This window comes from Schistocerca serialis, chromosome 4 (assembly GCF_023864345.2).
Source record: "Schistocerca serialis cubense isolate TAMUIC-IGC-003099 chromosome 4, iqSchSeri2.2, whole genome shotgun sequence".
Classification (NCBI taxonomy): Eukaryota; Metazoa; Arthropoda; class Insecta; order Orthoptera; family Acrididae; genus Schistocerca; species Schistocerca serialis.
The window spans coordinates 705,589,576-705,602,321 of NC_064641.1; the positions used below are offsets into that span (position 1 = coordinate 705,589,576).

General features: G+C 38.6%; 1 protein-coding gene across 1 annotated transcript in view; it reads left to right on the top strand.

Moving 5' to 3' along the window:
- LOC126474707 (agrin-like) overlaps positions 1-12,746 on the top strand; it is a 273,963-nt gene that overhangs the window by 230,419 nt on the left and 30,798 nt on the right. Inside the window, exons 20-21 of the mRNA XM_050102185.1 lie at positions 5,443-5,607; positions 6,690-6,910. Of these exons, the coding sequence (XP_049958142.1) occupies positions 5,443-5,607; positions 6,690-6,910 (386 nt within the window). The remainder of the gene's footprint in view (positions 1-5,442; positions 5,608-6,689; positions 6,911-12,746) is intronic.

Sequence of the window (12,746 nt, forward strand, 5' to 3'; positions counted from 1 at the left end):
CTCTAGTGCTTCCAAACTCTAAATGTCACCTTCCTAGATGTCTGTCTCATCCTCCCAGGTGGCTCCATAAACATATCTGCTTATATCAAGTGTTCCAACCACCAGCAGTGCCTCCAATTTGGCAGTTGTCTCTTGTTCCATGTCAAAAAGTCTCTCCCTTACAGCCTTGTCATTCATTTGTGGATGCCCCATCTGCAATGGAAACCAGGAGTTTTCAAAATATACAGAGAACCTTACTACAGCCTTTATTGACAGATGGTATCATACCCAGCCAATCCAAAAACAGATCTTCTGTGCCATCTTTGTTTCTGATGCCAGGAAAACTGTTAACTGGCTAACAACCAGCAGTGTTCTGATCACCCAGTATCACCCTGGCCTTGAAGAGCTCAACCACATCCTTCACCAGGGCTTTGACTACCTCTCACTGTGTAATGAGATGATTCTCACATAAATGGCCACTGCCAAACTGTGGTTAACTGCAAACTTGAACATCTAATTGCTGAACATGCTGCACACTACAACACAAATGACTTCAACAGCTGATTCACTGTGCAAGCAATTCCAGCACTAGTTTCTCTGAAGTTTGCAGTTCAAAAATGTATCTCCAGTATATCCTGCACTCATTGCAACCCTTCTGCCTTAAATCTCTGCTAACCTATTTCACACTGCCTCACCTGACATTTTCCCTTCTCTATTCTGTCCACTCCACACCTTTCCCATACAGAACGTGTACTGCCTTCTTCTACATCCCTTCCTCCCCCCCCCCCTCTCCCCAATACAGGCATTCACTCTCTACCCCTCCCCTTTTGCATTCCTCTCCCTGTCTCTCCCTTGATCTCAACCTTCCTCCACTGTAAACCCTCCCCCCAACCCCTCTGTCTCTGATATGCCTCTACCCTCTGATCTCCTCCCATCTTCTCGTGCACTCAGAGAGTCATCTGTTTGGAAATCTGCCTCACACTAGCCTGCTACCCTCTTCTCGTCTCATGTATCCTTCCTTATCCCCTCATCACCTCCAACTATCTAGGCACTGCTCCCATCGATAATTTCTTTGGAGCCACAGGTGTGTGCATTTGGATGTCTGTGTGGTTTTGTGTGTGTGAATGTGTGTACTTTTATTAGAGAAAGAGTGAGAATTCAAAAGCTAGTGTGAATATTGTCTCCTGTTGCATATTTCTATGCACCTCTCATCAGTCAACTGTAGGTAAGTTGTTGCTTTTCCTTTATTTTACATGGCCTTGCCGCAGTGGTAACACTGGTTCCCATCAGATCACCAAAGTTAAGCACTGTCGGGCTGGGCTAATACTTGGATGGGTGACCATCCAGTCTACCGAGTACTGTTAGCAACCAGGGTGCACTCAGCCCTTGTGAGGCAAACTGAGGAGCTACTTGATTGAGAAGTAGCCACTCCGGTCTCAGAAACTGACATACAGCCGGGAGAGCGGTGTGCTGACCACATGCCCTTCGATATCTGCAGCCAGTGATGCCTACGGGCTGAGGATGGCACGGCTGCTGGTCGGTACCATTGGGCCTTCATGGCCTGTTTGGGAGGAGTTTATTTTTAGTTTTATTTTACATGTGTGTTGTTAGATATATTAAACAAATGCTGTGGCTTTAAGACTTCATTAACTACCTGTGGGAATATGTTGCATACCAAGTATCATATTTGTTAGAGAATACACAGTCCCTAGCCAATTTATTAGACACACTACAGTTTTTAAGCAAATTTTGATTTATGTCTAAGGATATTTGTTCTTTAATACATAAATTGTAATGAAATGATTATGTGTAGCCTATTTCATAACTAAGGTGATACAACAAATAAATAAAATGTAGTATTTGTTGGAAATATTTTATTTCAATAATTACAACAAAAATTAAAATATTGTGAAAGTGAAAACATTAGTTTTAATATCTTGTTGAGCCACCTTTTGCAGCTATGAGATCCTTAATATGGCATAGCATGCTGTCGATACAGGACTGTACAGTCTCCTGCGTTTGTGGATGATGATACCATACATGGATAATCTTCTCTAAGAGCTGTGTTTTTATTGTGACAACATCTTTTACCACCTCCCTCTTCATTAATTCCCATATGTTTTCTATGGGGTTCATGTTGGTACTATTACCTGGCCAGTCTAACACAGGATTTAACTGATCTGGCTGTGGGACTGGGAGCTACTTTTTGCATAAAAATAAATGGTTCCCCATTCATTAACCATTCTCTGTGGTGTGCTATTAACCATTTTTGTAGGACTTCCTTGTACTGGTCTTGCCTCATTATACCTTTAACCACGTAAAGACATCCTGTACCCTTGCCACAGATGACAGACCAAGTCATAACCTTATTGACACATTTTACGGTCTGAATAATGCAGTCAGTATGAAATTTTTCTCCTGTTGAACAGCGCACATACTGAGATATGTTAGTTAAAATTTCAAACATGCTTTCATCGCTGAAGCATACCTGTAAAAATCAGGAAACGTAATTAATACATTATGAATAAATCTACATAGATTATATCATATCATAAATAACAGTTTTAAAGTTAAATTACTGATCTCCAGAAGTCCACATCCTTATTACACCACTATTTAGCCCACTTCAGATGCTTTGCTTTCATTTTGGCTGTTAACTTTGGTTTTCTAGCCTGTCGACAGATCTTGAAATCAATATCCTTCAGCTTTCTGTGAATAGTGCATTCAGATGTATTCACATGAGCCTCTTCCAGTTGAGATTTTATCTGTTTCATTGTTGCAAATCTGTTTACTAGCCAAATTATTTTGAGAAATCTTTCTGACCTTGGGATGAAAATTGGTTTTCTTCCACATTTATTCTTCTTTCTGGGACTCAGTTCTTTACCTGAATTAATTTTCTTCTTTATACACCTCTCGCCAGCTCCTGACATTTCCAACCTTAGTGAAATTTCCCAATTGGAATACATTTTCCTATTAACGAGGGCTTTGACCTCAGCTTTTTTACATGGTGAAATGTCCCCTCTTTTACCCATTTTTAAAGGTCACAATTAGTAATATCTGGCTGTTAAACAATCAGTTGTGATGTCAATATTATGAAATTGATAATCAAAATGAACAAAGTATTACACCATTTACACGCAAGAATGCCACTGAACAGGTCCTTTCTTGTACACTGTACTCTGCACATTGATACCTACAATAAGTCAACAATCCAATGTCACGTAGCAACAACAAATACAAAAATTCAACAATGTAATAAGTGCCCTGAATAACTGTCATAAATTTTCTGATTAAACACATTAAATAAAGTACTCAACATGTAATTATTATAAATAACATTAATCTAATGATTTGGCCAGGGACTGTATCTACATCTACATCTATGCTCCATGAGCCACCTTGCAGTGTGTGATGGAGGATGGGGGCAGGCTTTGTGCACCACTGTCACTTCCCTCATTTCCAGTTCCAGTCAAGAATGGTTTGCAATAAGATCAATCAATTGCCAGTAAGCATCAGCAGTACTTAACAGTACTTATCAGGGATCACTGATTCCATCTCATGTTGTAAGGATTGTGCTCAAACCCTTCATGGACCAGGGTTAGTTACTTCATGCATTTGAAAATAAGAAAAGAAAACAATGAGCAACATATAACACAAAACAAAGCAGAACAGAAGAAGCATTCAGTAATGTCTAGAGCGCAATTGTTTGCTAATATCGGCAGTATTGTAAATGTGGTATTAGGTCATAACCTCTATTGGTATCTTTGGCAGCCACAGTTCAAAACATCCCCATCTAAAACTGCTGCAGCCTGTGTGATTTACTTTCCAATAAGAATAAAATTAATTTGCTGAATAAAATGGATTTTTCTTCATTATTTCTGTAACTGTTTTCTTAAAGGCATTAATGTTCTTTATTTAGCTGATATTGTATGAAAGAAAGTTGAATAGGTACATCCTTATGCACACTATAATTTTCTTGGAATGACTTGACCTGTGTTCAATTTTTCTTAGTTTTCAACAGTTTCTCATTTTATGTTGATGTACCTATGAGTAGTGTTTTTTTTTTTTTTTTATGTGTGTGTTCAGTGTTTCTCAATAGTCACTGTACGGAAAGCCCTTTTCTGTATCTCATCATATTTACTGAGATTCCTCATAGGTCTAGACCATATGATGTAATAGATTCGAAGTGTACAAATTAATGCATTTTAAGAACTTCGGTACTCACAATTCTGGCTAACTTTTGAAATGCATAACAGACTGAATTTACTTTACTACATATTATACTGATGTGTTCTGTACATGTCAATTTATTATTGAGGTGAATATCCTGAAATTTTACAAGCATCCTGTGACTGAACAAAGCCTACTATCTGCTTTATGTACAGTTGAACCTCTGTGATCAATCCGTTTCATATCCTCACAAATTCTTAAATCAAACTACATGTCTGAGTTGACCGACTCCAACTGTAACTCACTAATACTGTCTTCATATGATACTCTCGTTTTGCAGTTTGCAAAATATGCAGTTTTACATTTCTGAACATTTAAAGCAAGTTTTCAGGCTTTTTACAGCCTTGAAATCTTGGAAAGATCTGTAAAAACATATGCTGGGTTAGGTTGCGGCAGCAGGGAATGTTGGACTAACAGGCACTAGTAAACATGCATACCAAAACTTGAGATGCCACCATCTTGTTGAGCTACTCTTTTAAGTGAACACAAGAGCATATCAACAACAATTGTACTCCTCTCTTTGATGTATCAAACATGCAGTAAGTTTAAAAGTGTTGTAGTACTATATTGCTAATAAGTCAACATGAGTTAGTATTCAAAATGATACCTGCTTGATCCCCACTACATGCCCTTGAAGTAATGAGAATTACTGCTTGTATATACCAGATTGTTTCAATCTGCAGGCAGCCTTATCTTCCTGATAATTAGCATATCAACTTGATAGAGCATAGGGGTAAAAGCACTTTGCTCAAATTTAAAGTAAAAAGTAAGTTCTTAAAATCTCGTCTCCTGCCATTTCAGTTAACAAATGTCTAGCTAAATTTCCTGCATCATTAAAAACATCTATAAAACTAAAACAAATGAGAACTATAAAATTACATTCCCTTACTGATTCTGATTGTGCATTATCATCATCATATCATAATCATAGCCTAAAAATATCAAGTTGCCCTTCTTATTTGATATGCCTCATAGCTATCTTGAGCAAAAGTAAACTACAATATCTGAAAAGATTAGCTGCTTTTCTGCAAAATAATGTATGTATGGAGTACTGATATGTCTATTCATCTTGCACCGACATTGTTGAGAAAAAAATAGCAAATATAAGTGCAACAGAATGTATATTTAAGTATTGTTATTTATTATTTGTCCATGATATTTTGAATAAATACAGACATCTATGAGAAACTGTTCAGATTCATCACAGTATTCTACTTTTAACATGTTTTGCAGATCTGATGATGAAATTGTTCTTGGAAAATGGCATTCTGTGAAAGTGAATAGACAAGACCGTGAAGGAACACTGCAGCTGGATAATGGTGCTTTAACCAGGGGTGAATCAGGATTGCCTCTTGTTGAATTAAACCTTGAGCTTCCATTGTACATTGGAGGAATCCCGTAAGTTTGTTTGTCTTCCTAGTAGTCTAAACTTCATGGCAATAAACAAGCCCTAAGTCTTCAATCACTTTACTCTGGAGGAAGAAATAAGTCTCATTGGCTACTTGCATTTTTAGACATGCAGTGCAAAAACTGACTAAATATTTGAGTGTCCAGCAGTAAATTTCAGCTGTGGAGGTGAAAATGTAAAGGATGTTTGCTTTGAATTCAAACATATTGAAGGATGTGTGCTAGCTACGTGCACATAGTAAATGACAAGAGAGTTGAACTTTGATTAATGATAGTATAAGGAAATTATTTTTAAAAAATTATGTGGGAGAGAAGCGCTGAAAGAATTCAAAAGCATAATTTTATCTGTCAAATTGTACAAAATGTCACAGGAACCTTTGGTCTTATGCAAAATCAGTTTAGAGATTGAATATATTCAGTCACAGTTCAGTCTAGAAAATGATGAAGTGGAGGCCAAAATTCTAAACTCTGCATTTGGAAGTTGTGTTACAGATGAATTGTGCCAGAGACCCTTCTATTGATCATTACATGAATACGAAAATAGGAGCTATAAGAATAAGTGATTATAAAGTTCAAACACAATTGATGTCACTGAATAATAGAAAACTAATAGGATATACTGTAATTCTACATGGGTTGAAACCTTACTGTAAGATAAATGATTTCTGCTTGTTGGCAGGAGGAATAGGTTCTGTAGCTGTTAATATGGTTGGTATGCTTTACCCCTTATCACATAAAGGTCTGTACATTGTGATACAATCTTCACAATTATTTGCATACCTTCATAAATGAATGTTTTGCTGTTAATCTCCTTTAGATGTAAATCTTGTTTCTCAAAACTTGTAAATGTGGTATGTCCAGTTGCACATTTTATTTAAAATGTGTTAAACTCTGCTCTCTGTAAAGAAAAAAAGCTATTCAATTGACACTAACAAGTACAAATTGTTTTTGAACCATAGTAACAGCATTATTAATCTGGACTTGAAAGCGGTGTTGGTTTAGTGATGGGCATTTTCTTCAAGAACAGTAATAAGTATCACTAATGTATTACAGTAGCCTTATTAACATTTCAGATCAAAAGATAACACCTCTGTTGGCTTAGATGGAGCAGTGCAACAATTTATTGTCAATGGAAACTCCATAGGGGACTTCAGAACATCTGGTTTACCACAGTGGACAGGAATACCATGTTCCCAAAGCCACTGTGTGCATGGTGGTGTGTGTCAACCCATGTTACAGGAGTATACTTGTCTTTGTCCAGAACCTTACTCAGGGAGGTTCTGTGAAAATGGAAGTAAGTAATCGAAAATAGGAGTAAATGTTTAAAGTTCTCTTCTAGATTTCCAGTAAGTTAATTCCATCATCAAAAGAGCTGTATTTTTTGCCTCTAACTGATATGGTGATGGATACTCAGATAAAACTGTGAAGAATTAAGTTTTCTATTAAATTGGAGATGGATCTGATATATATAACAATTGTACATTTGAGGAAGGGAAGGAGATGGAGGTGAGAATGCAGGATACTTTTCCTTCTTTTTGTCATGGGTGTCCTATAGCTGTCACCACATCCTGCATCTCTGTCACCAAACACCTCAACATCACCATTCTTCCTCATCCTTTTCTCTCCTTTTTTTCTTGGATTCCTCTTAGCCACCATTATCATGGTGTTCTTCTTCTTTTTCCATTAGGCTGCCATGAAAGTGCTGCTTGATCATGTGTCCTTGTCAATTCTTTTGACATTCTCTAACCATCCTAGCTGTCTTCTTTCAATTCTATTCATAATATCATATTAGGTCTGCTTCTTTTCTCATATGTCCTCATTTCTCATGCAATCAAGTCAGGAAATTCTACATTCTCTTCTCACGTTGTTCATTTCTAAAGTTCTAAGTCTTTTTATTTCTTTTCATGATTTCCTATCACTCACTCCCATTACTTGTTATTAGTTCCATAGTGGATTTGTATTACTGCATTTTAACTTTTAAACTCATTTTTGAGGACCACCCTTCCCGCCCTTCCCTGTCCAATCCATTGTTGGATATCCCTGTCAAATCTACCGTCACATATCATATAATACTGACCAGATACTTAAACTCTTTACACACTTTTCAAGTCACATAGTGCTCAGAGCCTTTTGAATCATCTTTACACACTTTAATTTGATGTCCACCAATGTCCAAGTTACTTTTCTCCTTTTGCAAACATAGGTATACTATCTCAAAAGTCATTTTCAAACACCACTTTTTATATTCTTCCAATAATGTCCTAAGCAGGTTACGATATATCCTCTTCATAGTTTGCTGCAACAATCTGACCATCAGTATAGAACAGTATGTACATGAACTGGTTCCCTGCTTCTGTTCCCATGCCCATGCACTTTTCATACCAGAGATCCAGTGCTTTCTGCACATACATCTTAAAGATTGGAAGCCCTCTGTACAACTTTATTTTGCTACTTTAATGGCATATTATTCTTACATGTAGAGGTTTAAGATTCTCCTTACGTAAGTTTTTGGCAGTTCCCCTGACCACAGCACCTCAAACAACATCTTCAGTGTCACCATGTCATAAGTTTTTTCAAGACCCATAAAGACCTCAAGTTACTGCTTGTATTCCTTTACAGTCTCTTCCCAATGATCTGTCTTAGGGTGAAGATATTGTATACACTTGATCTGCCTCTTTGAAAGCCACTGTATTTCTCCATTTCTGTTATAATCTTCTCCATTCTTAATTTTAAAAATTTCACATACAGCCTCCTAATTGAAGTTGTGGCACTTATGCCATGGTAAATTGCTACTCACTTTCTTGTTTCATTTTTATGCATGCTTTACCACTATTATTTAAACATGTTTCTATGCTTACCTTTCATGACACATACTGATGTTAAAATTGTGTATTTTATGTGTTGTGTTGTTTGTGGAGAAGAGACTGTGTATTTTATGTCATTATCCACAAGAAGACATGTCAAGTTGCAGACAGGCACAATTAAGTGACCCTTGCATAAAGCTTTCAGGCACAGCCTTCATCAGTAAAAGACACACACACACACACACACACACACACACACACACACACACACACAGCATTCACATACACAAGCAAGCACACCACATGCACACATGACTGCAAACTCCAGCATCTCATGCCAGTCCAAGATGGTCTGTGCTGAAACTGGTTGATAAATCAGCTAATGGCCAAACGCATTTTATACGTGTAATGGCGGCATAGTGCATCAACTCTATATAAGTGCATGAGTTTCTACTAACTTTAACTCATCACCATTGTTGTGTCATTTTATGCCTTTAATCAACGTAGGTGGCACACACTCATCTAAAGAATAATGCACAGCAAGGTTCAATTTTGCCCACAGTTCCTCTATATCCATCACACTTCATTTAAATTATGGCCATTTGTTTTGTAAGTAAGAGATTAATGACTCTTTATCTGTTCTGCCAAATATAAAAATGCTTTTATCCTCTTGGTGGATTTATTGACTCTAACAGTCATTCACATGAATGGTTGTGTAGCTATTGTTCTAATCATTTTAATCACTTTCATACACACAGACATCCAACCCAGGCAGTAATGGCTAAAGTGGCAGGCAGCTATTGAACAGTTGCTGAGGCTGACAGAATTGGGGAAGAGTGGGATGAGTGGCTACTTGGAGGAGGGTAAAGAACATCTTCTCCAGCTCTATAGTATTGGAGCCTTTTTATAAGTATACAGTAGGAGACAGTGTTAAAAGCTTTCCTCAAACCTAGAAGAGTTGCACAGGTTGTTTTCTTAGTCTCAAAACAGCCATAAATTTTTGTGATGGTTTTCTCAACTGCTTTGACTGTGAAAAAATGAGGTCTGAAACCGTATTGTGAGGAGCTAAGTAGATTATTTTGTTTGAAATGCTGGTTCATCTTTTTGTGCATACAATACTCTATAATTTTTTATATGACTGGTATGAGTGAGATGAGATGATAGATATCAGGAGATGCTTTATCGCCTTTCTTATGGAAAGGTGTTCCAATAGTAATTTTTAGGCAATCTGGGAAAATTCCTTTGTCTGGCATTTGTTTCATGATTTTGGTTAGTGGCAGTAAAATTTCTTTCTATACATTTTTTATTATATTGTTTGGGAGCACATAGAAGCCTTCTGCTTTTGAGTTATTAAGTTTGGCAATTGTTTTGCTGACTGTCTGTAGCGTACACAAGTCCAGCAGAAGTTGTCATGTTGCTTACTATCTAGAGCTGGAGCAAAACTACACTTTATTTGCATCTTCAGTGAGATTTTTATTTGAGCCAGAACTGGTATAGTGTGCACTTGACGTGTTTAGTTGCATTGGAATGTTGTTGTGTTTATTTTTGGAGCTTATCTCAGTTTTGATAATATTCCATGCTGCTTTACACTTATTTGTCAAAACTGAATATGTAACTATCATTGGCTTTCCTCTTGGGTGCTTCAATTTGTGATCTATACACTCTTCTTGCTGCTGTGTAAGTTGCCTTCTCAACTTGATTCCGATGCAATCTGTCATAGTGCACCGTCATTCTTCCCTAAGTTTGCGCAGGTGCCACATGTGCCAGTTTCTCAGTTCTTGCAGTTTATTACTCCAGGTCTGCTTTGGGTGCTTTCTGTGATACTTGGAACAACATAAGTTGAGGTTTTCTGCCAATAATTCTAAAAATTTCTGTGTTGAACCCTTGACATACGTATCACTAGCGAGTACTGTATCCCAGTTTATGTGATTAAGATTGGTTTTTAACTGATTCAATTTATGTTCATTGATTGGCCTGGTTACTCTTCCTAGTTCAGTTGCTGAACTGTCTGTATTGTTGTTTAAAGGGTGCCTAAACCACAGCCATGCATGTTCTGAATCGCAAGGTTTACAGTAACAAATTCAGTTTTATTTGGCCAAAAGTTGCATATCATATTATCTAAGCAAGCACTGAGCCAGGTGGGTTTGTCATTTAGACAGTATAAGTTTAATGATCTTAATATTTATAATAGATGCTTCAAATGTTTAAGAGCATTATTATCAATTTTTCAAGATTTTCTATAATAATTCTGTGTTATAACTACGTAGTGGCACCACCATTTAGGATAGGGAAAATTAGTTTTGTGCAATATTCTGAGCACAAGTTACATCCAGGTGCAGGCCAGATTGCAGTGAGTTACGCATACCAACAGTTGCAAAGTAGAATAGAGGCCACTGGGCCATCAAATTGCTGAAAGAGTATATGTAGTGGTTTTGCATGTCACAAATCACAGGCAGAAGGGGCCCACTGGCCAACCTAGCATGTCGTGGGTACGTGACGCAAAGTGGCGCATATGGCAAAACAGAGGTGCACAGCTTCATATAAATAGGTGCGGGTTTCTAACAAGATTCATTCAAGTGTGGCAGCTCTCCTGGATGGTGGGGCATGTCACACCACCAGCTACACGCAGCAGCAGATGAGGCACCAGCATTCGAGTCCACAGTGGGTTGCTGGTTCGACCCTCTGAGACCAACACGGGGTCCGTAGTTAGCCAGCAGTGGGCTACTCCCTGGCTCACTATGGCGGGCAGGCGTCCTGGCTTCCAACGCATGCCGGAAGCATCCCGAGGTGAGGGCCACAGATTCAGACACCGGATCACGAGTGCTCATTGTCACCGCGATCTCAGCCATGCCAGAGAGAAGGACGCAGCTGGGCCCCTGCAGCTCGCACCGAGCAGCGCTGAGTCAGCAGGGACGCAGACCGCTGCATCAACTGCCAGCATCCTGACGACGACGGAACTCCGCTGGTGTACAAGGCTGACACACATTGCATGCACAGGTCACTGAGGCAGCCATCCCATGACAAGCTGTTTCGCAGACACTGAAGCGGTGTCCTCAGCATTGTGGGACCCGGTGACAGAGACTGAGGGGAACACGGCACTGTGGATGGGAACAGTAAATCACTTGGAAAGCTTGGACGAGTCTTCATACGGTGCCTTCTACCTCTTCCCACTACGTTTGGTCATCCTGATACATTTGGTGGTAGAAGTTGCTACTACATTTGGTGTCAGAATAGTGGTCATTGTCTGTCCAGTATGACATTCAAGCCCACCACCCGCATTACATTCACATGATGTGGTGAGTTTTGACCAGTTTTCTTTTGAGTGTTAGTCATTTTCTTTCTTGTTTGTGTTTTGACTATGGCCTGCCAGGAGCCACATTTTATAAGTTTTGTGTAGGCATATTATTATTATTATTTTGTCAGAATAATGTTAGTGTATTTGGGGCAGTAAGATTTTTTTTTCATGGTATTTAATTACTTTTGTATTGATTTGAGTATGATGTTACTGAGTATGACGATACTGAGGTGTAGGGGGTTGGATTATTCTTGTACTTAAATGTTTTGTTTCGGGACTAACTAGGAACAAAAGCAACACAATGGCAGAGTCAAGGACGCAAGGTGTGTCGGAACCAGAAGCAGTATGGATTTTATTGGAAAAAGTAGCACAATTGACAGCAGACAATATGCAGTTGAGAAATGAATTAACATCTAGAAGTGAGCGGGAAACCACATCTGATCAGTCGTTGTTGCCTAGGGTGCAGGAGATTGATCCACCTGCTGCAAGTTTGATTATTCCATTTTCTGGCAATGCATCAGAGGATGTGTGTTCGTTTGTGGAGGACTTGGAGACTTCAGCGGTGATGAATGGTTGGTCTGATGAGCAGTTGTTACATGTAGCCAAGATTAGATTAACGAGTGAAGCGAAAACATATGTAAGGTGTTCTGAGGCCGCATGGAATGCAGGACAGTTTAAGCAGTTAAAGGAAGGGATTTTACAAAGGTACAAAAAACAGAATAGCGCTCGGTATTTTAGAGAGAGGTTAAGAACAATGACAAAGAGACAGGGGAAGATGATGGAGAAATATGTGGACAGGATAAGGGAAATTAATGAGTATACTTACGAGTTGGGTCAGAGTGATGAAGCGAATAGTGTTCTGTTGCAGAAGGCCAATCAAAGAGCACTTGATGTATTTTTGAGAGGGTTACTGGTGCATATGTCACAGAAAATGCATGAAGGGTCTCCGAAAGATTTGTATTCAGCCATTCAGCTGGCAATTCAATGGGAGGAAATAGATGTGGCAACAGGGGTATGCAAGAGGCAAACAG